The 25,901-nt window shown below is 37.5% G+C and overlaps 1 protein-coding gene across 1 annotated transcript in view; it reads left to right on the forward strand.

Annotated features, from left to right (window-relative positions):
• The window catches only part of DOCK4 (dedicator of cytokinesis 4), a 248,424-nt gene that overhangs the window by 143,596 nt on the left and 78,927 nt on the right, over positions 1 to 25,901 (forward strand). Inside the window, exons 16-25 of the mRNA XM_010574107.1 lie at positions 11,983 to 12,107; positions 13,622 to 13,784; positions 14,527 to 14,633; positions 15,323 to 15,479; positions 21,287 to 21,384; positions 21,490 to 21,573; positions 21,663 to 21,763; positions 22,472 to 22,553; positions 23,551 to 23,721; positions 25,164 to 25,356. Coding sequence (XP_010572409.1) covers positions 11,983 to 12,107; positions 13,622 to 13,784; positions 14,527 to 14,633; positions 15,323 to 15,479; positions 21,287 to 21,384; positions 21,490 to 21,573; positions 21,663 to 21,763; positions 22,472 to 22,553; positions 23,551 to 23,721; positions 25,164 to 25,356 — 1,281 coding nt within the window. The remainder of the gene's footprint in view (positions 1 to 11,982; positions 12,108 to 13,621; positions 13,785 to 14,526; positions 14,634 to 15,322; positions 15,480 to 21,286; positions 21,385 to 21,489; positions 21,574 to 21,662; positions 21,764 to 22,471; positions 22,554 to 23,550; positions 23,722 to 25,163; positions 25,357 to 25,901) is intronic.

Consider the following 25,901-nt stretch of genomic DNA (forward strand, 5'->3'; position numbering starts at 1 on the left):
CACTTGCTTTAAGTTAAGATCAGAGTTTATATTTCTTCCTGTCCATCCAAATTATTAAACTCTTATGATATTAGAAGAAGTTACAGTATTGATGACTCAGTACAATGGTATTACATTGACCGTTTTTTTCCTTGTACATAAGCTTAGAGGATCTGTAATGCTGGTATCTGTAGCTGAGTTAGTCCTGACTACAAAGTTCTTGACTTGTACTCCTTCACTCTGAATTTTTGAGTCCTCTACTAATCCTGTGATATAATTTCACAAATTGACATAGCTAAAGACTCTACATGAGGCTGCAGTATTAATTTCTGTAATGGAATTTTCATGCTTTCAGACTTATTTGTCAAACAATAAAAGTCATGTTTTGTTTCTCAATTTTTTTATTTTATTTTTTTACAATTTCTGCTCATCCAGCAGATAGAATGAGCTGCCCAGGATGTTGCAGTGCTTTTAAGTTTCTTACATTAAGCTTGCCTATCCTTAATTTAGGAAAAGCAACAGGTTTTTTACCATCACATCTGCATTGCTTTGCATTTGTCAACTTTTAACTTCATTAGTTGTCCTTTAGCTGTCCAGTTAAATCTCATCAGAATCCTGTCTTTGAAAGCTACTGAGTATAGTCATTACTCCATCTGGATTATTAAAAGGTCTTTTATTCTTTTCATGTGTGAGTACATGCTCACCAATCTTTCTTACTTTCTATTTTCAGAAGCTTTTAAAATGAAACTAGAACTAGAATCTTTGTCTTTTTATACAAATGATCTCACAAAATGCTATCCTTGTGATAACATGCATTTTTCAATGATGTGATTTTGACTAGAAGCATATTCCCTCTTTCAAAGCTTAGAATAAGTGTCTGGAGAGCAAAAATGTAAAGAAAGCTATGGAATCTGTTCTCTTCATCATGGTGTCTGTATCTGTCAGTGAGCTTGGACTTAGTAAAGAGCTGTTGATTCTAGGAAAAGAAATACATGTCTGACACACTTAAGCATTTTTCTCCCACGAGCAGTGGTATGAATTTTTCCAATTTTCTTTATCCTGTATGGAGTACAAACAGCCTAAATTTAACACCTGCCATTGTTTGCTGTTCTGATTTCCAAGAATACAGAAATATGTATTTTTAATTACTGAAAGTAATATTGCCTGGATATATTAGTTACACAGAATATGTTTAAGCAATATTGTGGAGTAAAGACAGCCTGAATTTGACCTTTCACAAAACTGTAGTACTCTATGGGGAATATCCTCTGCTTTCCAAATCCTATTTTAATACTTTTTTAAAGCTTTGATCTTATCCACCAAAGGAATTATCATTTCTACAAGTCACCGGAGAAAACAAAGATACTAATACATGACTACATACTTGGTTAGACAAGTGCAAGGAACTTCTATATTGTTTTCTTTCTTCTTTCCATTTCCTCTGTCTTATTTTCTTGGTTCATTAGGAACTGAAGTAAAAATAGAAGAGAACTATGGAAAGGGAAGAAAAGCCAGAATTTAATTGGACTTCCCTTGATTTAAAGTCTCTGGAAGTGGAGAACAGGGAAAAGGGTCTTCTGCAGTTTATAGTATTTGGAAGAGTAAGCTGGCTTTCTTCTGAGCATAGAATAAGTAGTAGTGATGCACAGGAAGTGTATACAAGGATAATTATGGCTTGGAAGTCTTTCTTCAATAAACCAGGTAAGGAGCACTACCAAACTAACAAGAGAATGCTTTAGCTCTGTAAAAATAAATGGTCTTTCAAAATTCTGTTGAAAATATTTTCTTTATATTGTAGCTATACAAAATAAACAGGTTAAAGTTTTCAGTTAAAAAAGCTTGTAAGTCTTTTGTTGACTTGTTGAGAGTTTCTGTAATAAAGCTGAAAATGCAATAATGTTCTGTTGAAAAAGGACAGTGGGGTAACTGTGAAAAGGAATCTGTTTATTCATCTTTGCCTTTGATTTAAATGCCAAAGCTTACTTAATCCAATAGTAAAAAGGCAGTAGTGTTACCAAAGTCACTAATGCTCCTGAAATTCTAACACATGCAGAGTTGTTTTAATGTTTGCCTTATATAAACAGGACTATCAGTGATAATATAAAAACCAGCTAGCAGTATATAAACAGTAGAAGTGGTCTATTTCTTTCTGCCTATCCCCTGTCATATACTTAAATGCAGACCTACACCCCTCCCCAAATAGGTTTTTGTCAAGTATCACCCATAAGGTCCCAGTCTCATGCCTTTTCTTTGTATGTATATATTTAAGCACCAAGTACAACATTTTCTCATTCTTGAGTCGTGTGTGAATATTACTCATAAATAGTAATTATTGTAAGTCTATGCGAAAGCTTTTTGCAAATAGCAAAGTTGTTCTTTGCCACAATAATGGAGAAGTCAAGGTATTGCTATGTGGGAAGAAATTTCGCACTGAACAGACAGCTGAGTGGTGGTTGTCACGGTCTTCAAATATGGCACACGTTTACTGGCAGCTTCAAGCACGTCAATGAGATTTGCCCTGTTTCTTAAAAGCATTGGATACATTCCCTGATAAGCATCCAGCCATTCTTTCGGTACCTTCTACAATGCAGAACAAAAGAAGAAATTGTTTCAATAATTGGATTTCACTTCCTACAGTGATTAAATTCTTTGTGAAATGCAGTGTGCCTGTATCTTCCTGAGCTGATCTCCTTAAGGATGCCCTTCTCTCAGATAACATCCTTCTGTACTGTGATTTTCAGAAATGATGCCAGATTGCTTAACTTGAATTTTTTTTAGTTAAATACAACACTGGATCATGTGTAGGAAATTGGGAAGGGAGGGCAAGAGACTGGCATGGCTGAGTAAAGATGTGCTGGTCAAACTAAAGGACAAGAAGGAAATGCACAAGCACTGGAAGCAGGGACAGGTTTCCTGGGAAGAGTATAGGGACATTGCCTGGTTGTGTAGGGATGGAGTCAAGAAGGCCAAGGCACAGCTGAAGCTAAACTTGGCAAGGGACGCAAAGAATAATAAGAGCAGCTTCTATAGGTATGTCAGCCAGAAAAGGAAGGTCAAGGAAAGCATACCTGCTGGATGAACACAACTGGCAAACTGGTAACAACAGACAAGGAGAAGGCTGAGGTACTCAATTTTTTTCCTCAGTCTTCACTAGCAATCTCTCCTCCCACACCTCTCGAGTGGATGGACCTCAAGGCAGGGATTGGGGGAGCAAAGTCCCTCCCACTGTAAGAGAAGATCAGGTTTGTGATGACCTGAGGAACCTGAACATACATAAGTCTATGGGACCTGATGAGATGCATCCTAGAGTCCTGAGGGAGTGGGCTGGTGTAGTTGCCAGGCCACTCTCCATGATATTTGAAAAGTCACAGCAGTCGGGTGAAGTCCCCAATAACTGGAAAAAAGCAAACATTGCGCCCATTGTTAAAAAGAGTAGAAAGGATGACCCTGGGAACTACTGACCTGTCAGTCTCTCCTCTGTGCCTGGGAAGATCATGGAACAGATCCTCCTAGAAGCTATGCTAAGGCACATGGAGGACAGGGAGGTGATTTGACACAGCCAGCATGGCTTCACCAAGGGCAAGTCTTGCCTCACCAACCTAGTGGCCTTCTCTGATGGAGTAACTACATCAATGGACAAGGGAAGAGCTACAGATGTCATCTATCTGGACTTCTGTAAGGCCTTTGACATGGTCCCCCACAACATCCTTTTCTCTAAATTGAAGAGATAGGGATTTGATGGGTGGACTGTTTGTTGGATGAGGAACTGGTTGGATGGTTGCATCCAGAGGGTAGTGGTCAACAGCTCCATGTCAATGGCCAGCTAGAGATCAGTGATGAGTGGTGTCCCTCAGGTGTCTGTACTGGGACCAGTACTGTTTAATATCTTCATCAATGACATAGACAGTGGGATTGAGTGCACCCTCAGCAGATTTGCAGATGACACCAAGCTGAGTGGTACGGTTGACAAGCCTGAGGGATGGGATGCCATTCAGAGAGACCTGGACGAGCTTGAGAAGTGGGCCCATGTGAACCTCATGAGGTTCAACAAGGCCAGGTGCAAGGTCCTGCACCTGGGTGTGGGCAACCAGTACCAATACAGGCAGGGGGATGAAGGAATGGAGAGCAGCCCTGCTAAGAAGGACTTAGGGGTGTTGGTGGATGAAAAACTGGATGTGAGCCAGCAATGTGCCCTCACAGCCCAGAAAGCCAGTTGGATTTTGGGCTGCATCAAAACAAATGTGGCCAGCAGGTCAAGGGAGGGGATTCTGCCCCTGTGCTCTGCTCTGATGAGACCCCACCTGCAGTACTGCGTTCAGCTCGGGGGTCCTCAGCAAAGGAAAGACAGGGACCTGTTGGAGCGGGTCCGGAGGAGGGCCACAAGAATGATCAGAGGGCTGGAATACCTCTGCTATGAAGAAAGGCTGAGAGAGTTGGAGTTTTTCAGCCTGGAGAAGAGAAGGCTCCAGGGAGACTTTATTATGGCCTTGCAATGCTTAAAGGGGCTTATAAGAAGGGTGGGGACAGACTTTTTAATAGGGCCTGTAGTGATAGGACAAGGGGTAATGGTTTTAAACTAAAGGAGGGTAGATTTAGACTAGATATAAGCAAGAAATTTTTTACGATGAGGGTGGCGAAACACTGGCACAGGTTGCCCAGAGAGGCTGTAGATGCTCCATCCCTGGACACATTCCAGGTCAGGCTGGACGGGGCTCTGAGCAACCTGGTCTAGTTGAAGATGTCCCTGCTCATTGCAGGGGGGTTGGACTAGGTCACCTTTAAAGGTTCCTTCCAACCCAGACCATTCTGTGATTCTATGAAATCATCAAAGTTCAACTGCCAGAAGGGCATTAGCAAGAGTTTAGTATTGCTGTAGCATTCCAGGATTTAATCTCTTCTCCCCTTCCCACTCCAAGTGTATATATTAATAAACACATATATTTTGGTAGTTAAAGTATTTACAACCTCTAGGTTGTGACTACTGCAAATACAATCAGCTTGTAACTTGTTGAAATTTAGGGTATACCTGCTGGTGGTCAGTGCTGAATCACTCAGACATAGGGCCTCCTACTTTTGAATTGAGCTCTTCTGTCTTGTTCCTTGTGTTTCTGTAAACTGCTTGTTCTTATTGTAACTTTTAGCTGTGCCAGCTACAAGTTTGCTGTGCTAAAAAGGGAATTGAATATTTCTTGCCCTTGTCTTTTATATCCCAGTTTTGCTTGTTATTGTCGGTATGTCAGCATGAATAGTAACATCATAGAACATCCTAGCTGCTGAAAGGCATAGTATGGATTGACTCGAAGGGTAGGAGGCAAGGTGGATTTAGGGGCCCTAGCCCTCTCCTCAAGTTAAAATCAACTTCTACGTGGTTTTTTGAGATCCTCCCACTGACAGAAGCTACACAGCTCTTGTCCCATTCTACAAAGTATTCTAAGGAGCTGTTCTGTGAAATATTTTCCATCCACAAGGTTTGCATCCTGGATAATACCATTTTTTCTGTGCCACATCCAGAAATTTTCAGTCCCTACAACTGAAATTGTTTTAAGAGCTGTTCAAGTCATGTTTAGGATATAAAACAAAGCAACTCATTAGCTTGTATTTTAGAGAGATGTAAATGAACAGGAACTTTCTTTAAACAAAATAATGTTTTCTGCTCCTTTTCAATTCGTGGTTCTAAAGGACCTATAATTCTGAGCAAAGCTTTCAAGAAAGCAGTTCCTAACAAAAGCTTCTAGTGAGTTTTGTGTAATCATTTTTAAATTAGCGGCTGCTGTCAGGAGAGTTTAGATTTGCACACTGATAGCTATCACTATGAGAAATACTATCTTGTTCAAATACCATCATGCTGTGTTTTGTTACAGTACTAAATAATCAAATTGGAATTTATTTCACTTGAAAGTTTTTTGAGGGTAGCTGGCAAGCTAAACTCTCTTTTCTTTCTAACAAAGACAGCTACCTTTGATCTTTGACAGCGATCTTCAGCTTGAAACCCTTGTTCCATATTAATATGCTACAAGAAATTCTAAATGTGGTTGGAATATGAGGAAAGTCTTGTTATAATATCTGTGTTGCAATTGTAACTCACAGCTTCCTCACTGTAAGCTTAAAAACAGTTTTGTGATGAAGGATCATTACTTTGACACTTAGGCTAGGTACAAAAGTTTGTAGAAAAATAAAAGAACGAACAATACGTTCATACAAATGTTCTCCTGACTAGTGATTCCCTGTGCTGTTCCCGTCACCAGGTTCAGTGGGAGCATTCAAGCCTCTGTGAGCTGGGGGCAGCTTGCACATGGGTCCCACGTAGCTGGGGGTACCTCCTATGAGCAGCAGCACACGTATGCAGGTCCTGAATAGAGGCGATTGTGCCTCCTACCTGTGAAGGAAAGGGAGCCTGCAGAGCCCTCCCATAATGAAACTGTGTGGTGGAGATAATAGGATGCATTGTTATTTCCAACCTGCAAATTACTCCTGGCTCTTTTCTCTTTACTGGTTATTTAAAATTTGCGTTTTATAGTTGGCAGGCTCAGGAAGGCTGACCTGCATTAGCTAAGTGTGTCCTCCAGCAGTCTGTCTTGTGGTTGTTTTTTTGACTTTAATTGGCCTTTTCTCCTGCTCCTTATAATTGCCTCTTTCATATAATTGATGCTGATCAGGTCTCTGTCCTCTGCTCCTGTTCAGCCCTTGGACAATTCGCTGCCAGTTGGATTGACGTCATGAAGCTTCTTCTGTTTCTTCTTTGGTCAGAAACCTTGAGCTGTAATGTGTCTCATTAGCACCTACATCTGGGGCAAGAAGGGTTTGCAGTTTTTCCTCTCGCAGCCTATAAATAGTGCTTTCAAGATATTTTTGTCAGATCAAAGCTGAAATTTATTGGCAGGACCATATGAAGAGTCAGGTACTGCCAATGCTGTGCTGTATAAATTTTGATTTAGCAACCCAGACATTTCAATTCAGCACCTTTCACATACAGCTAAATTCACGTACCAGAGTAAACATCCCTGCAGAATGTACACTGAACACTTGTGTTGCATGGGAAAGTTAAGGCTGTATAATCATCCACATCACTGCAGTCTCATCATGTGCGATTAAGATTCAATTCTATAGGCATGTTTTCAACCAGTAATTAAAATCTGATATACTGTACTATTTAAGATGTGTCTCTCTTGTTTCCTTGCGAATTCCTCACATTTGGTCAACTATAAGACTCTCTAAAAATCTCAGTACGGATACACCTAGGAGAGATTTGAGTCATGCAGATACTTTAGCTGAAGATACCATTTGTACTCACCAAAGTCTACCTCAGATCTCAGATATTCAGCAGGACTTTGCCTTTCAGTGCTACTTATGGCTGTAATTGCCCATCTTAGTGAAAAGATGATGATTTAATCGGTCAGAATTATCTGTCTGGTATACTGGTTAAGGCAAAGATCCCATAGAAAAATCATGCATGTTCTTGTAATCAAATGTGTAATTATAGTTGCCATAAATTAAAAAGATAAGTTAAAAGAATATAGATAAATTCAATAATTTGCTGATGTTTGAATACTTTATAGAGGAAGTTGGAATTGTTTTTACTGGAAGAGGGGCTATGAAAGAATGCCTGAACTTAATTTTACATAGATGATCTCAATTTTTGGAGAGAGAATTTCTGTTAAGGAAGATTGAAGCAATGCCTTTTCTACACTGAGGAAGTAAAAGTGATTCAGATATCTCCAGAGCAATAAGTTGAGAGTGAAATAATTTTTAAAATTTGGATCCAAATATATTTGTCAAAGTTTTTATTATAGTTTTCTTGCCTTTTTCCTTTCCAGAGTGAAGTTTACTTTCCAAATCCATTTTCTTTTTTACCGTCAGCTATTTTCTGATAAGGCTTTGTGCTTAATTTTTACAACCCCATTGACTTTTTGATTTTATGAGCTTTTACTCATAATATATGTTCATACAAATATTGTGCTAAAGATTTGTGAGGAGCATGGTTTTAAGTTCTTAATGTTCCAGTACACTTACCTGAACTGCGCAAGTTCAATATAGTTGGTTTTCTTACACTTTGGTAGCAAGTAGTGATCTTTTTTTAAACCAAAAGTGAAATATGTGTGCGTACAAATCCAGAGAAAAGGTCAAATTTAAACTAAAATGTACATTTTCGTAAAGATTATAAAATGTCAGATATGCTATATACTTTGAGAAAAGGAAGCTGCTGCTGTATCTGCTTGATGCAGACTGTACCCTTTATATATAGCCCATAGTTTACAGTTTTGGATTAATTTTATAGTCTCTTTCAGTTATCTCCCTTCTGTTTTTCTATCCATTTCCATATAAAACATTGTTATTCCTTGTATAGCGTGAGAGGCTTTGTCTCCTCTTAGATTTAATTTGCCTTGCATGATAATGGAGAAAATCTGGCATTTTCTTTCAATAACATCTAGATTTGCTCTGAGACATTGAAAACAATAGAGCTTTGTGAATGGATGTAGATCAGGTGTCCTGGTTTCAGCTGGGATAGAGTCAATTGTCTTCCTAGTAGCTGGTACAGTGCTATGTTTTGAGCTCAGTATGAGAAGAATGTTGATAACACACTGATGTTCTCAGTTGTTCCTAAGTAATGTTTAGTCTAAAGTCAAGAATTTTTCAGCTTCTCGTGCCCAGCCAGCAAGAAAGCTGGAGGGGCACAAGAAGTTGGCACAGGACACAGCCAGGGCAGCCGCCCCAAACTGGCCAGAGGGGTATTCCAGACCATGTGACATCATGCCCAGTATATAAACTGGGGGGAGTGGCGGCTGGGGAGTCGCCGCTTGGCGACTGCTTAGCGACTAACTGGGCATCGATTGGCGGGGGGGGAGCAATTGCACTGTGCATCATTTGTATATTCCAATCCTTTTATCATTACTGCTGTCACTTTATTAGTGTTGCCATTATCATTAATAGTTTCTTCTTTTTATATTCTATTAAACTGTTCTTATCTCAACCCATGAGTTTTACTTCTATTCCCGATTTTCTCCCCATCCCGCTGGGGGGGCGGCATGAGTGAGCAGCTACATGGTGCTTAGTTGCTCGCTGGGGTTAAACCACAACATCAGGACAAAATTAATCTGAACTGTCCTCTCATGACACTGATTACAAGCTGTGCCAAGGTTCTGTAAGAGGAGAACAGGACAATATTTGTGAAAGTACATCCTACTCCTGTGTCTTTTTTCCCTGTGATTTGATTTCTTCTAGTAATTAAAAAGATGAAACTCAATGGGTTTGGATTTTTTAAAAAACCTTAAAATGCAGACACTGTTTCTGAAAGCCTGCTTAACTTCTGTGAAGCTGTGGTTACTTCTTTTAGAAATGCTTTATTGGTTTTGCATAGAAACATAGAATGGTTTGGGTTGGAAGGGACCTTTACAGATCATCTTGATCTTTAAAAATCATCATTCCTGTCCCCTTCCCATGGGCAGGGACATCTTTCACTAGATCAGGTTGCTCAAAGCCACGTCCAGCCTGACCTTGAACAATTCCAATGATAGGGCATCCACAAATTCCCTGGGCAACCTGTTCCACTGTCATTTTCATTTAAATCCTGTATGGTTTACTCAATTTAAAAAGGAAAAAAGATGGTTTTCACTGAGTTTCATCTGGGCTAGGTCATGAAATTTGTGGTGGAAATGGTTATTTGGTTGTTTCTGTGAAGACCCCATGGACAATTGAAATAATTCCTCTCTGATAAATGAAAATAATGACTGAATGTAGCACAAATGCTTGTAGAATTCAAGTTAATATTTAAAGAGAAATTGCTGCAACTATAAGTCATTTGCTAAAATCAGTTATATAACAAAGATCTCTTTTTGATTACTGTGTGTTATCATTTTTTCTGAAAGTAAAACTCTTGGAAGTGACCAACTGCCAGCACTAACTAGAACTGATCCTAGCATAAGCATATGCTAAGCAAGGGCCCAACATAATGCATGCTCTTTGGTAACCATGCTGTACTAGCTTCTAAAACATTTATAATAAAATATTACTGCACTGTGGAAATAATCAGAATCTAGTGGTTTTAAGGATATTTTTGTGACTTGAATAAACATTAGAACGGTTTTACTGATTCAGACCAAGGGCCCATCTAGCCCAGTGTTGTAAACAGACACCTAAAGAAGATTTAGAACTGAGCATGCATATATGCATGTATGGTAATTATCCCCTGATGCTCTCCCAGCCTCCAGCTATTTTCAACTCAAGAGATTTCCTGAGCTGCTTGTGATCATCTGTTTCATATCCTTTAATGGATCTTCCTTCCATGACTTCTCCATTCTTACCTTGAACCCTTATACATTTCCCACATTCACAATATCCTTTGGAAAGGTTTCGGTTTGTGTTTGGTTTTTGTTTTGGGGTTGCTATTGTGTTTGGTGGTTTGGGTTTTTGGAGGTGGGGGGAGGTGGTGGTTTGTTTTGGATTTGTTTCTTTCTTGGGTTTTTTTTTGGGGGGGGGTGGGTTGTGGGGGTTTTTTTGGTTTGTTTTTTTTTACAAGTTTTGCTGTCCGTTACCTGAATAACCACCACCTTTTGCTTATTTTGAACCTGGTTCCCACCAGGAACCAGAGATTGATTCAAGGATTGCACATACTTACTAGTAATGCAGCTCTTTCATCCTTGACTTCACATAAAACTCTTAAGTGAATACCATCTGGTCCTAATATTTGTTTCTGTTCATGCTGTCTAGCTGTATTCTAGCCACTGTCTATAGTTGTTTCAGAAGATAATTGATAATAAGGTAATACAATAGCAGATTCCCCCCCCTTTTTTATGGGCATGGTTCTTGAGGGCTTGATAATATAGCAGTTTCTTCTTTTACCTTTTTTTTTTCCATTAGGCAATGATTTAGATTGTGCTTTGGAGGAATCATTTAATTATTTTGCATATGGTGATGGAATAATATTATGGAAATCTTAGAAAATTGTAGCAAGACCATTGTTTCTGGTACTTACAAATCACTGGAGAGTTGCATGCAGTAAAATGCAAGAAATGTGAAACATGAGAGTATCCTGGAAAGTTCAAGCAGGTCAAATTCTGCTTGCACATTAAAATGAAGGTGGAAACTGAAGATGTGCTAATTGTTTACCAGTTACATATATTTTAATTAATTTTACCCACAGTACAAGTATCCATCTTATGTTTGACATTTAAGTGGTACAACTATAAATACACAAAACTGTCATACTTGATTTCTTTCCACCAATGCTCAGTGAAAATCTACTTTAATAAAAGAGGATATTCCCATTATGCTAAACTTGCATTTCACTAGATGAAAGCATATATTCTCAATTTCTTTTTCTATCAAATCTAGAAATTAGAATTTTAGAAGATGCTCCTAATTATGATGCTGATTGTCCTTCATTTTTTCTATGTTTCACAAGGAAAGTCCAATTGTTTCCAAGTAGTTCTGGTAATGTTTGTCCAGGGCCAGATTAGTTTACACTTTTTAGAAATAGATTTAGCATCTTCAAACAGAGCAAGGCCTTCCCTACCATGCCACTCCAGTCACCACCAGTACTGCTGCTTCCCCCATCCCACCCCCGGGAACTGCCAACCAATCTTTATTTCTTTCATCAACTATAAACTTTGTGGTTTGTGTCAACTGAAATGAGAATAAAATTACCATTGTTCTCATCCAGAAGATCTAGTTATGGTCTGACAGAATACTTAGCATGTTACTGTATGAACGTGCAAAGAATTTCAATTTAAATATGCTAGCAGTATTTAATAACTTGTATGTACTGTGTAACACTTAGGTAGTGCCTGTATTGGATTTGTAGTTTGAGAGGGATGAAGCTTTGTTGGTTTTCTTGGTTTATGAAAATAATCGTTTTTATTTAAAATCCAAAAATACTGATAAATTGTGGGTGTGATACTATCCCTTGTTTGGAAGAGAAGAGGAAAGTCTGCTAAAGTACTAAAAGCAAAAAGTAAGCAAGTTGAACTGACTTCTGTACACTTTGTGTTTGGCTTGTTTTTTTTGTAGGTGAAATGAGGAATGATTTATATATCACTGTAGAAAGAGGAGAGTTTGAGAAAGGAGGGAAGAGTGTGGCCAGAAATGTGGAAGTGACAATGCATGTCGTGGACAGCAGCGGTCAGATTTTAAAGGTATCTTTGTTTTATGTTTTTCCTTGCTGTAGTTAATTTTGATACACTTTTCCAGATTTAAATAATCTTTTGTGGCATTGTTTGAAGAGTACAAAATTGCTTGGGAAAGGTCATGTTTATCTTTTGCTGTCTTTAGATATTCAAAGTATTTCCATTTTGCTTAAAACCTTTATAAAATGCATGTTTGTTTTATTTCTGTGATCAATTACATGATTCAGATAAACACCTAGAATTGCCAGCCAAATAACTAATGATTCCAGTAAGATGCTGCAAAACGTTGAAGCAAGATCGAGTTTTGGAGAATTTTTTATTTCATAATAACTCTTCTTAGTAGGCATGCATTTCCTCATGTTACACAGAATGTTTTGATCATTTTCAATTTTTTGTCTGATTTTAACAAATCAGAGATCCTTGATACAGAAGTCACCACTGTGTATCAATAAAGGAATAAATTAATGTTCCTTCTTTTCTTCAGATTTGATTGCATGCTACTGGTGATAGCTTACAAACAGGCACTGTTTTATATTTAGTTATTAATAGATGACTGTTTCTTGGATTTTTTTTTTCTGTACCAAAAGATTTCTGTTCACCTTCATTTTTGATATATTTTTAGCATCATTTTTTTTTCCTTTTACTTGAAAGTACTTTTTTCACATATTCGGCATGATCTTGAGGGCTGTAGAGTGACAAAACGAAGAAAGGCTGACGAATTGTCTGGTGCAAATTGTATATGTGAAGTGAGATTGTGCATATAAATGCATGGCATACAATGTATGTATGTTTATATATATACACACATAAATACACATGCGTAAGAGTATGTGTGTATAAGTATCTTTTGTATATATGTGCACATTAAAAGAAAAGAATATTGAGATGCAAAGGTGATCGCTTATAATAACTGAGGAGAAAGGCTACAGTTTACCTTTCCCACAGAGAATTAATAGGTGTCCCCAAGTCAGGACTTGGACAAATCTGTTTGCCTACTTTGCTATGGAGAGACCATCATGGGTTTTGCAAAGGCAACGACACTTTGCTTCTTCCTAATCAGGGAATCTAGATTTCTTTATTTGTGCATGCTGGGACATATCACTGATAGCAGCAGGGATACAGGCTTGTTTCACAGGACTGAAGATCTTGAGCCTGGGCTGCTCTTGTCTCAGTTACATTCTTGTTTGTTGCTTGGGCATAACGCTGGATAGACCATGCTGCGTCTATCCGTGGGACTCCACATCACATTTGTTGCTTAAGCCTTCCTGATCCCCCAGTTCCCCCTATATAACACTTTGATTCTCATTGCTGTGGATGATTCTTGCCATTTTTTCTAATCAGCAAATATTAATGAAGCGCTACTATTTTTGTGGGGTTTAAGATATTGAGCATTGTACCACATGTGGCATTTATGATATGAATATAAATATTAAATAGTCTTCCTTGGAAGAGCAGTCCTTGATGACATCCTACCAGTGAACTGATCTATCTTCTAATCTTTAATCAAACTTTTTCTTCATTAGGATTTTATCTCATTCGGCTCTGGAGAGCCACCAGCTAGCGAGTACCATTCCTTTGTGCTTTATCATAACAATGGTCCCAGATGGGCTGAGCTGCTGAAACTTCCTATTCCCGTGGACAAATTCAGAGGAGCACACATCCGCTGTGAATTCCGGCACTGTTCCAGTAAGCGCTGTTCATGACTTCTGCCAGTCCTTTCCATTACAGCTGCAGTCAGCACATGAGTTTCCATAATACCTCAGGAAAAAGCCAGCTGCATGAACTTTCTCTGTAATGCTTTCATGACGCAGTTGCTTGGGCTTGCAGCTCTACTTGTTGGAACTCAGTGCTTTGGTAAAGCCTAAATACCAGGAGAAACTAGTTTTATTAAATAGAAATAGACAACGTTGCAGCCGCAAATATAAACAGAGTTTTGGGTAAACTCAAAATGCATCCATGTAAGAGACAGTGACATCTTCAGTCATATCTATAGAGGCAGATGCCCTATTTGAAAATAGAAGCGTAGCATAGCCTGAGGCTGACTTAAAATGGAGACCAGTAGGCAAAAGCTACTATAGTGGGGAAATTGTCACCAAAAAAATCCTTTTCATGTTGGACTGGCTAGGTCACATTCATTTCAGTTTCCTGGCATTCTGTATATTGCTAAGACTGCATATTTGGTGGCTTCCATTATTTGTTGTTAATAAACACCACATAAGTCCGGAATACTGCGTTCTGATTTACAGTGATATAAAAGAAACCATTACAGGAGATAATGTGCAAATCTGAAAAGAAATTTAAGATAGTTTTAGTCTGACTAGCTGCAAATAGCTGCCAGTATTCATTCGTATGTTGTATTATATCCATTCATTTTGTCTAAAAGGTACACTACTAACTTTAAATGCTGCTATTTACATATGTATTTCAGCAAAAGAAAAGGGTGAGAAGAAGTTGTTTGGCTTTTCTTTCGTGCCCCTGATGCAGGAAAATGGGAGGACTCTGCCAGATGGCACCCATGAACTCATTGTACACAAGGTAATTTGAATTAGTAATCATTAGCTGTAATGGTTCCTCTGGAACATACTTTAAATGCCCAGAAACATTAGGCTGAGAAACTCTGTATTCATTAGCAAATGAGTGATAATCTTGTCACTATTAAAATATCCAAAATACCTGATTGTTTAATATTAAGCTTCCTGTTACAAACTGCAATTGAATCTAGGTATTCATTTCAGTCCACAGGTTTTACTAAGTCTTACTATTATATTACATTGTATTTATAATGGATTTCACAAAGGTAAGTTCAATTAAAACACACAAAGCGAACCCCATGATACCCTCTTACTGAATTGCTGAAGTTGGAAAATTAGGCAAGCTCATTTATACAGACCTACTCAATGTTATCATTTTTAGAGATACTTCAGTTTTGTGGAATTTTTGTTTCCTCATTTAACAGTTATTTCTTTGTTCAGAGGATTTGATATGCTCCCAGATAAATTTTAGATTTTAACACCAAAATTTGTAGCTATGCATTTGACATAACCTGTGCAAATTTGTTAGACTTTAATGTCAGATATGAAGCTATGATCCAAAAACAAAGTTGCAACAGGCATAGTGAAAATTCTTCCATTTCTGGAAGAGAAACAATAAGTCATCATACAGTTTAGGGATTTGGTCCTTTCTTTTTATGCAGTACAGTTATTTTAACTGGTTTGTTTTCACAGTGTGAAGAAAACACAAACCTTCAGGATTCTGGTCGCTACCTCAAACTCCCCTTTTCAAAGGGACTTTTCCTAGGAAACAACAGCCAAGCAGTAAAAACCACTAAAGAGTCCTTCTGGATTACGTCCTTTCTCTGCTCCACTAAGCTCACACAAAATGGTAGGATATGTTGATTATTTAAAACATGATGAATTCAAATGAATGTGATAGCTAGCCTTTTCCGTGCCAAGCAAGCATGGATGTACTCAAAAATAGCTTATGTTCTATCCATTTTACAAACTGGTTTTCTTCAGAATTTTTTTATATCCAGATGGCAACCAATGCAGCATGATAAACCACTGATTTAAGTAGTTCAAGAATGCTTTTTAGATTAACATGATATTGGAATCAAATGCAGCACTCTTGGAATCAACTATCAAAACCCAGCTGCTTTACAAAACCTCTTAATCTGTTTGTTGTAGAGTTTTTATGAAATACTTATTGTAGGCTTTAGGCTGTGGCAGTTTGGTTTTAATTAGGCACATACTGCTTTTTTGTTGTATCACTTCCCTTCTTTAAGCCAACAAACATTTACTACTACTTAAACAATCTTATACACTGGATATAAGGAGCAGCAGATAGAAATAGATGCATTTGCACTCTTTACCGTTGCTCTGTATAAAATTCTGAAGATTCTTGTTTATTTGCCATATCAACTACAGTTTGTAACTGAAGCAGTTTTCCACAAATTTCTACATATTGTGTATTTGCTTGATAACACATTTCTGCCCATTCTTTGGTATACCCAGTTTTATATTATTTTTTCTAAGCTGTTTATCACAGTTTTAAGATCTTGCTTAGCTCTCTCTTGTGTGTGAATGACTGTCTTTACCCTTCTTATATGTATGATGATAAAATTGCTAATTGCTTTCAAATTGATTATAGGTGCTTAATAACAACTAGAGCAGCTTTTAAAATTGAAATAACCATCTTAATTTTCACTACTTAGTAGCAAGTGTCCAAAATAGAACTATGTGCAAATAATAAGTGGTCTGTTTCACTGTGCACATCCATTCTGTATTCTCATAGCAATTAGCTTCAAAGGAATAAAAGTTAGCCAATAGAAGATTTTCCCAAAGGTTGCTAATAGGCAATCAGAGACTAAATTTGCTTCAGTTAAAGGCCTTGATTTAGGAAATCACATGAATCTACTGGTACTTACACATGCATGAAAGTGCTGCCTGGAACTTAAGTGTCTCACTGATAAATAGTTGCACTATTGTCTGGGGTTATAATACTAATTTATGTTCACAGTACAGGAGTTATTTTTTACTTAATGTAAATAGATGTGTGACATAGGGCATAAAATTTCCTTTTTTTTTTTTTTTAAACCATATTCTGAGTAAGAGGGTGTAGAATATCTGAATAATATTGATCCCCTTTTCAGCTCTGAAAGAGTTAACAATTATTTCAGCAGTACTTCAGAGGGTGGAAATATTTTCAATAGACAGGCTCATATTTTCTCCAAGGATCTTCTTTGGGAAGTTCATCTTGGTGAGTTTCCAAATCCCCATTCTTTTAAACAAAAATTTGCCAAAACCTATTGCATGCTCAGAAAATGAACATAGAGCAAAGCATGTGGATATTTGGTCATGTGAGCATTACTTCAGTTATCCCTGAGAGAATGTAGCATATTTATTAAAAAATACAGGATTAAAAAGATCCATGTATTTACTTTTTTAGTAAACATTTATATTGGGTTTTTTTGAAAATTGCTGATTATTTTTTAATCTGTTTTTAAGTTTGGAGATTTTTCTGAAGTTCTCAGAGATCTGTCTGTGTCTACAAACAGCAATGTCCAGCTTGGAAATGAATTGAAAATTATGCTATTGGTCTGCCCATGGGCTGGGTGAGGACCCCAAACCCAAACTTGTAAAGGGTGTGACTGAATTAGGCCACAGCTTTACTAGCTTGCTGGGAAATTTCACTCAGCTGTCATTCTCTCATTGATTGTTCCCACATGCCATCAGCTCTCATGCATATTAAAATTATGGGGACTGGGGGAAGGAGGCTGATTCCCACTTGTTGGGTTCCATAACTTCCTTACCCTGGGTACTTTGGAGGGGTTTTTACAATTACTTCCAAATAATTTTCGGAGACCTTCTAACCAGGGGAGTCTGTGCGTTCATCAACATATCTCATAAGAACGCATCCTTATCTAATCTGTCTGCTAGTTAGCTTTTCCTTAACTTGACTTTTAATCCTGCATAGTTATCAGTTAATGTTAGCAAAAAAGTATACCAGCTTTTATATATTACATTCTTAGCTGGGTAGTTATATTTCATTATCCTAAAAAACTCCAAAAGAGTGAGAGACAACATAGTATTTTTCTACTGAGTAGTTACCAATACAGTCTCACTTAGTTTTTGACATATAGAGGGATCTCTGCCTGCCAGAGACTCGGGATCCATCCAGGAAGTCGGAATATTTTAGCAAGTTGGCATCCACCCATTCTCAGCACTGATCAGCACATCCCCAGTGAGCAGCTGTTCATCAGCAGAGCAACATGCCACGCAGCATGTCTGTTGCAAGGCAGAGGTGTGATCCACCTATCTGCGTTTAAAAAAAAGCCAAACTGGTGTTTAATAAAACAAAACTATCAGGGTGCAGCTTTCCAGAGTGACCCTAGTTTGGAGGGAGTGTTGGAAACCACAGAAGCAACCTGTTGGAAGAGGAGTGCAGACTGCCAGTTCTGGAATCCGGCTTTTTCTTTTTGAAGTGTGGTAGTGCTACACCAGGCCAAATCCTGATGTCTCGGGATTTATAGAAGAGATATGGAAAGATCATCCCAAACCACTTCCTTATATACGTGATTCTAAACCTTTTATTAAACCTAGCACTTTGGATTTAAATTAAGGACTTTGAGAAGGGAAGTGTTTTGTTTGGTAGGAATGGTAGGTCAGGTGTAGCCTATTTTAAATGTACAAATCAGATCATGATTAAGAGAAGGCATTGGAAATATTTTTCTTCTTCAGCAAAATTTATCATCAGCATTGACTTTTTCCCTTTTCCAAAACTATGTTTTCCTTGGGGGCCTAATTTTGGGGACAATTTTATATTTTCATTTCTCTTAATACATGACACATTGCTATCCCTTTCCCTTGTGATTCACATGTCAGATTTTCTATTCGTGTCATTTATGCTTGGGCTATTCGCTAATGTTATCTCAGCAATGTCTTTCCTCCTTAGCATTTCCCTTGAAATAAGTGCTTTGAAGTGAGTGTCTTCTTACATTTGCTTTCTCTTTCTTTTTTAATCTGCCAACAAATCCCTAATATTGAGTGTCAGCTATCTTCCACCAAGTTCCTCCAGCAAACCTGTAAAGAAGTGTTTTTCTTGCTATAAACTGACAGCTTCAGCTAGTCTCACTATTCCTCAACTTAAGTTGAGGCTTAAACAGAGTAAGGTGTAGAAGTCCATTTAATTATCCAAAAGATAAATGCAGTTCACTGGATTTGTGATGCTTGTTTCTTGAAAATTCCTAACAGAAGGAATAAGACCTATCATTTGTCCTTTATCTTTGTGATGTGTCTCTGATGCACGTGTGGGACCCTTCAGCATTCTTAGTGCAACTCAAGGATCTCTTTTAAGCCAAACCATTCCATACTAGCACACTGTGAAGCAAAACAAAAAAGAAGCATATAAATGCATAAAAACAATTTGTGCCCACCAAAATCAATTAAAGCAACAAAATATTAGTGGAATAGCATGTAGGGTGTTTGCCATTAACACCTCTGGCAAGATTTTAATATAGCTGAAGATTTATTTAATGTTATTAAAGACAGAAATATTACTTTATTTCTTGTTGTGGGGGAGAGGAGCTTTCCTGGAGCAAACTGGGAAAGAAATGGGAAAGACAGGTGTGGCTCAAATGTTACTGGAGTGTGAAAACAGTCTGTGGTAGAAAGCACCCAAATAGTTGCTGAACCAAGAGGAAAACTTGCTATTAGCTTCTTAGTTTTGTGAGTACTGAGAACAATTCAGAAGAACTGGATCTTTCTAAGACAATGCTGGACAGTGATCAACGAGACAGTAGTTCAGCTTAAACTGATGGAACGGTTGGATGGTGGTTAAGGTTTTCTGCTTCAAACGGCCAGGCTCTGAGAAATTCTGAAAAGTTGGTTAGTGAAACCTGGAAGTAGTAAATTTGAATGTAAAGGAGCTTTGGTATTTATTTAATTTAACGGTTCAAAAAATATGTGGAACTCTTACTGAACACAACTTGAGTAGAGTGCTGCAGACCTGAGCGAGTGAGTCATGGGCAGAAAATGTGAGGAGTAAGCAATAGAAGGGAGAAAAATAAAAGCAATGTGTCAGAGTTCAGCAAGGGTCAGGATCAAGTGAAAACTGCTGAAAAGCCAAGCCAAGCTTGTAAAACTCTATTTTAGGATATTGAATTGTATGGGACATGAAGTTCCCAATCTCATAGCGAGGTGTTTTTTTTAGTACATCTCTGAAGCTGAAAGCAATAACATATGACAAAAGAGTAATAAATATAGTACTTGCATTTAAGACAGGTAGAAGAACAGATATGTTAACTGGGCCATCACCCTCTGATGAATTTTATGCAAGTATTTACAAGAAATTGTGAATGAAAAAAATGGATAATTAGCTAAACGGAATGTGCTGTAAGATGAGTTTATCAAAGGCATATCATGCCAGAATAAACTTCTTAATCTTTCTTTTCAAAGTTGTTTGGTTTTTTTATTGTTGTTATTCAGAGGACACACAGCAGATCTAAACCATCTGGACCTCAACAACACACCACATGGGAAATTAGAAAAGAAACAGATTAGAATAAGAATTTTAAAACTGGTAACTAAAGGCTAAAAGGGAACTAAGCAGGTTGCACTGTAATGGAGGGAATTTCCTTCCCGAGTGGAAGGAAAATACTACTAGATCTGAAGAATTAGGCCTGGGATTGCTGTCTTTTGAAGGGGTGAAAGGGGGTGGGGATGGGAGTTACTTCACTAAAACCTGAGACACTAAAAAGCCTGTTAATGAAATTTGTTGCTAATATGTAGTTGAAAGGGCTCATCAGTTGAGAGGACAAAATCAAAATATGATACAGGCAAAGCAAGGTAACTTTGGTTTAAATAATTAATAAGAAAGAGTAGAAATTAGATCAGACCTAATGGTACAAAAGGCAGGATCATACCCTAATGGAGACTCTTGGGGATTCTGCTGTAGCCAGGGAGCTGAAGGGTATTAAACAGGAGAAGGACCTATTTGTGTCACCAATATGATGTATCTAAAAAACCCGCCAAATTCTAGATCATATATGTCAGTTGTCTACAGCAGACATGAGCTTGCTAATGATACCGAAAACAGTGATGTAATCTCATCTGTAATGTAGTTACCATTTTGGTTAAGAAAGCTGAGGGAGAATGAATTAAAACTGGAGGAAGTGTGAAGACACTCAGGTATGTTTTAGCTCAGAAGAGTTCATCTTCCAGAAGAGATTGTGTTGCTTATTAATAAAGCAGGATCCTAGAGGCATTGCGTTTGTTCTCTAAAAAGATATAGGAAGATGAGAATTTTAAATATATTCAAACTAGTAATTAGGAGACTATTTCTAGCTGTCAGAGGACAGCTCTGGAAGGCATACTTCAATGGGATGGGAGACAGCAAAATAATTACTTTTCTTAAGATGGTAGTTGACAAATATCTGAACAAGATTGCATGATACAGTTGCCACAGGAGACTGATTTTAGTGACCCAGTACCATGTTGTTATGTTTCTACTGATGGAGCAATTATGGGATGGAATGAAAATTCATTGTTGGGCAGATCATATTATAGCAAATCTCAAGCTGTTTTCTTTTGTTTTAGTGATGCCAAGTTTTGCTGAGTGGTCTGTAATAGTAGAATTTAAAATCTGACATGCTGCTTTGCTTCCAACTTTAATCTTGCATTTTGTTTTTGCAGGAGATATGCTTGACCTTCTGAAATGGAGAACCCACCCAGACAAAATTGCAGGCTGCCTCTCAAAATTAAAAGAAATTGATGGTTCAGAAATAGTGAAGGTATATAGCTTTCTATCCTTTTAGATAATATGAGGGAAATAATGTATTTGCATGTCACAAAAATATCTATTTAATAACAAACTGTCTCTTATTCTCTCCCATCAGTTTCTTCAAGACACACTAGACACTTTATTTGGGATTTTAGATGAAAATTCTCAAAAATATGGATCAAAAGTATTTGATTGTTTGGTAAGTTTAATTTTGTGATGACACTTAATGCTATTTAAGAACTAAGTAAAAAAAAAAAACCACCTTTTTTTTTTCCCCCTCACATTTAGGTTCACATAATAAATTTGCTGCAGGACAGCAAGTTTCACCACTTTAAGCCAGTAATGGACACTTACATTGAAAGTCATTTTGCAGGAGCACTTGCATACAGGTGAAGTCTGTACTTTTTCTATCTGATTTGAATACTGACAGTTATTGATAAACTAAGCAGAATCAATCATTAGGTTAAATTAAATGGTATCATTAGAAATGAAATACAATGCTTGTATGAATGCCCAGATTTAGGCCATTAAGTTACCAGAAAGATTACTTGCTAATGCTCTAACATTGGCTTAATTTTTAAATCTTTTTCTTCAGCGGATTTCTTTATTTGAATTACTTTGAAAAACATAGGAGCCTTAACATTATCCAGCTGCAACTGTGTTCACTGGCTGTGTAGTGCAGTGCAGTACTAAGTATCACTTAACTCTGATGTACTCTCTGTATTTATTTGCCACCTAAACTTCCATTAGGACCAATGCAGCTTAATGAGACCGCAAACCACTGCATGGAATAGCAGGGGTAGTGCGTGCTGGCAGGGACTCTTCTGGCTTAACTGATCTTGTGTATCCCTGTCAAAATCATTCTACTGCATATGTCATGCTGGTAGTGTTTCCTGTTCATCGGAGACCTACTGGGTGGCTTTCAGCAGACTGAAAACTAAGTGTAATATTGGGCCTGTAGTGATTAGTGAAATCTAGTCATATATTTTTTAGTTTGTCAGTGTTTCTCATATGACAGCTAATGGTTTGCATTTTATGTGCAAAGTTAACCCTTCTCCCACTTCTGTGTTGTAATACTTTCTGATGTGCAATTCTAGAGATCTTATAAAAGTACTGAAGTGGCATATTGATCGAGTCACCGAAGTGGAGCTGCACGAGCACATACAGGAAGTACTAAAGGTAATAAAAATCATCAAAGGCAATTATATATTTGAATGATATATTCATACAGTACCAACAGGTTTAACTTGGGAAACGAAGCAGAGTACGTATAAAAGATGGAATGGCAGTACTAATTCTAGGGAGCTGCAGACTTTTTCAGTGCAGTCGGTTTATTCATCGTTCTCTTTTGTCACTAAGTTGATCAATGGAGCTTACTACCACTAGACTCTGGAGCTGTATGTTCCTTACTGAATGAGGATATACATGAGTAGGAGTTAGATATAAGAAATCAAATACAGATTGCATTGATGGTATTAACATCTGTTACGTAACTGAATCTAAATGGCAGACATGCATGCTGACTTAATGGTTCAATCCTGACCCTGTGGAATTCTACTGAAAATGGTGGTTTTGGTTGCTCTTGCCCCGTTTTGTACCGTCAACAGAGCACAGCATGGAGTCAGGCTGAATTGTACAACAGAATAATCCCATTTGGCAGTATTGATTAGTGCTATAGTCTGGAAATAAAGTATCAACATGGTACCCTTCTGTGCTTTTCTATGCTGCTGTTTACTTAGGTGTCTTGCTAATAAGAAAGGGCTGTATTTTTAATTTACACCAACACTTTTTTTTTTTTATTATGTCATTAACAGTTGACAGGCGAAGAGCCTATTTCTTATATTGGCCTTGTATGTTTACGCAATACATGTTTCTGTAGCCAAAGACATGCAAGGGATGTGGGGGGCAGTGTTGAGATTTTGCATTTTTCCATTTGTTATATAAAACAAGTGTTCCCTGGTTTGTAGAGGTTATGAAAGGCAAGGGAAGAGTATTTCTGAGTATGTGCTTTTGAAAAGTTGTTAGCGTTTCAATAGAAAGATTTGCCAAAATTAAATAGCATGGTGTCCTGTTTCAGACCCTTGTCATTATTTGAGTGATATAATCATTGTGTGTGTTCTATTTAGAGATAAGCTGGCTCGTTTTTATGAGTTATCTCTGATTTTGACATTTGTAGGCACAGGAATATATCTTTAAATATATAGTTCAGTCTCGAAGGTTATTCTCTATTGCCACTGGTGGACAAAATGAGGAGGAATTTCGCTGCTGTATTCAAGAGCTTCTTATGTCAGTACGTTTCTTCCTTTCCCAAGAAAGCAAAGGAGCTAGTGCTTTATCCCAACTACAAGTAAGTTTTCAAGCGTGCCTTGCTTATTGCCGCTTTCCACATCCAATTAGAAAATGTATGCATGTCCTTACCTATATTCCCAGGAAAGAAAACGTGTTTTTGCTAGAGCAAAATGGTATTTTCAGCTCATCCTCATACCTTTTGTCCTATAGTGGGAAATTTTTGTACCAGCAGCTTCTAAATATGCTTGGCATAGATAATCCTAAATCTAATATTTAATTTTGCATTATAATTATATTATAATTATAACACTTATATTGCTGGATGCAAATAGTCATTTTTCTGTTTTGGGTGTTTTACAGCTTAGTTTAACCACATTGGAACTGAAGGATTTGAGCCATACAACAGACTATCTGAATTTGCAGGCTTTACAGAAAACTTTTAAGTCTTAATGAACTGTATGTTTTAATACTCAGCTAGTATCTTTATTTCAGTTGAGACTACTAAAATTGACTAGTGCTAAAGCGCAGAGGCAGAACACACAGGAGACAGCTCTCTACATTAAGTGCCATAGATTTACCAACTTCTACAGCTCATAGATATACTGTCCTCCTCCCCTGTTTCTGTAACCAAAGGAGTTTAAGACCTGTTAAGAATTATTAATTTCTTAAGCTCTGTAGAAAATTGTTCTTCCAAGAAAACAGCAAATCAGAGAGAACAGAGTACAGAGGTGGTTCTTCCATCTCATATCATGTAAGCAGGTGGAGTGAAAAGCTAATAGCAAAATGATATAAACAACCACATTTGGAATTCTTCAGTATCTTTAACCTTGTACGTCATCTGTTCTGACACCAGTGTGAAGAAGGTCTGAGGTATGAGTAGCTTTTCTTAATCAGCAAGATTCGGTGAGGAAGAAAGGAATGTCAGTTCTCGCTTCCTTTCTTTGGCATTCCCCGCCTTTCTTTTCAGTGTTTTGCTTCCATACTCATTAAACTCACCAATGAATTTCTAACCCCATTCTAGGATTGTTGAAGTGAACCAAGACTGCCAGTGCTGTCTCCAAAATAAAAATGTTCATTATTTGAAAAATGGAAGATATGGAAGTCGTTATATTATTCACCTTAAAACAAAGCAAACCAAAACAACTCTACTAAGATCTTTTTGTTCTCATATCAGCTAGCTTCTGTTATCCTTTTAAAAATTTCCTCTTACACAGAGATTGTGAAGAATCTGTAATGAATAAATATTTTTGTTCTAAGTTGAACCTTTTACTTTCACTTTGTCCTGGGAGAAATGAACAGTCATTAGATAATGCTTAAAGGAAAACAGTTACAAGTGTAAGCTCGTTAATGAATCTGCAGATATTTCATCTGAAAATAAGACCATTTTTAAAGCTACACTTGAAATGTAAAACCAAGCATTTTTCTACAGTTATTTAAATTTTATAAATGTCAAAACTATACTGCAATATCTGACTGTCCCTTTTTGCTCTTTTCCTCTAGGCTGTGTTTCTCAGCTCATTCCCATCGGTGTACTCTGAACTTTTGAAGCTCTTTGATGTAAGAGAAGTGGCAAATTTGGTTCACGATGCTCTGGGCAGCTTGCCAACAGTCATGCATGGGGATGAGTCCCTTCAAGCTGTTAAACTGCAGAGTATTGGGAAAACTGTAGAGAGTCACCTGTACACGAACCCAGGTAGGGTTACCCTGGGCTACCTGCAGACGCGGAACTCAAATTGTGTGCTTGGTACACGGGCTAGCAGGTGCTGAAGGGAATAGCGTTGCTCAGAGTAGTGCTTCCTAAGGAACAATTCTTGAAGCACTGCTTTGTAAGAGCTGCTCACTTCCAAGAATACAGTTGGTTAAATTTAGTGGTTTGTTTTTCAGAGACAGAGACTCTTAAAATATAGTTTTATTTTGACCTACTGCTGGCAATATGTCTGTGAAGGAAGTTTGCTGTATAATTCTTAAGTAATTACAAAGGAAAAAGTTTTACTGAATTGATTTATTTTTCTTTTTTTTTCTCCTTTGGGGGCAGTTCAGCAAACAGTTTGTCGCTTATCCATTAAGTCTTATTTGTGTAACTCTTGCTATTTCAGTACTTTCGATCCTCCATTTCTTAATGTAGCATAAAAAGGCTACACAAATGCAAGTGATACTTGGTGCATAAATTATATAACAGCATAGTTATTTGCTTTGCATAAGAAAAAACTCTTGTACAGTGGTGAGCCTGACATTCTT

This window comes from Haliaeetus leucocephalus, unplaced genomic scaffold (assembly GCF_000737465.1).
Source record: "Haliaeetus leucocephalus isolate CR32 unplaced genomic scaffold, Haliaeetus_leucocephalus-4.0 Scaffold406, whole genome shotgun sequence".
In the NCBI taxonomy this organism is placed as follows: domain Eukaryota; kingdom Metazoa; phylum Chordata; class Aves; order Accipitriformes; family Accipitridae; genus Haliaeetus; species Haliaeetus leucocephalus.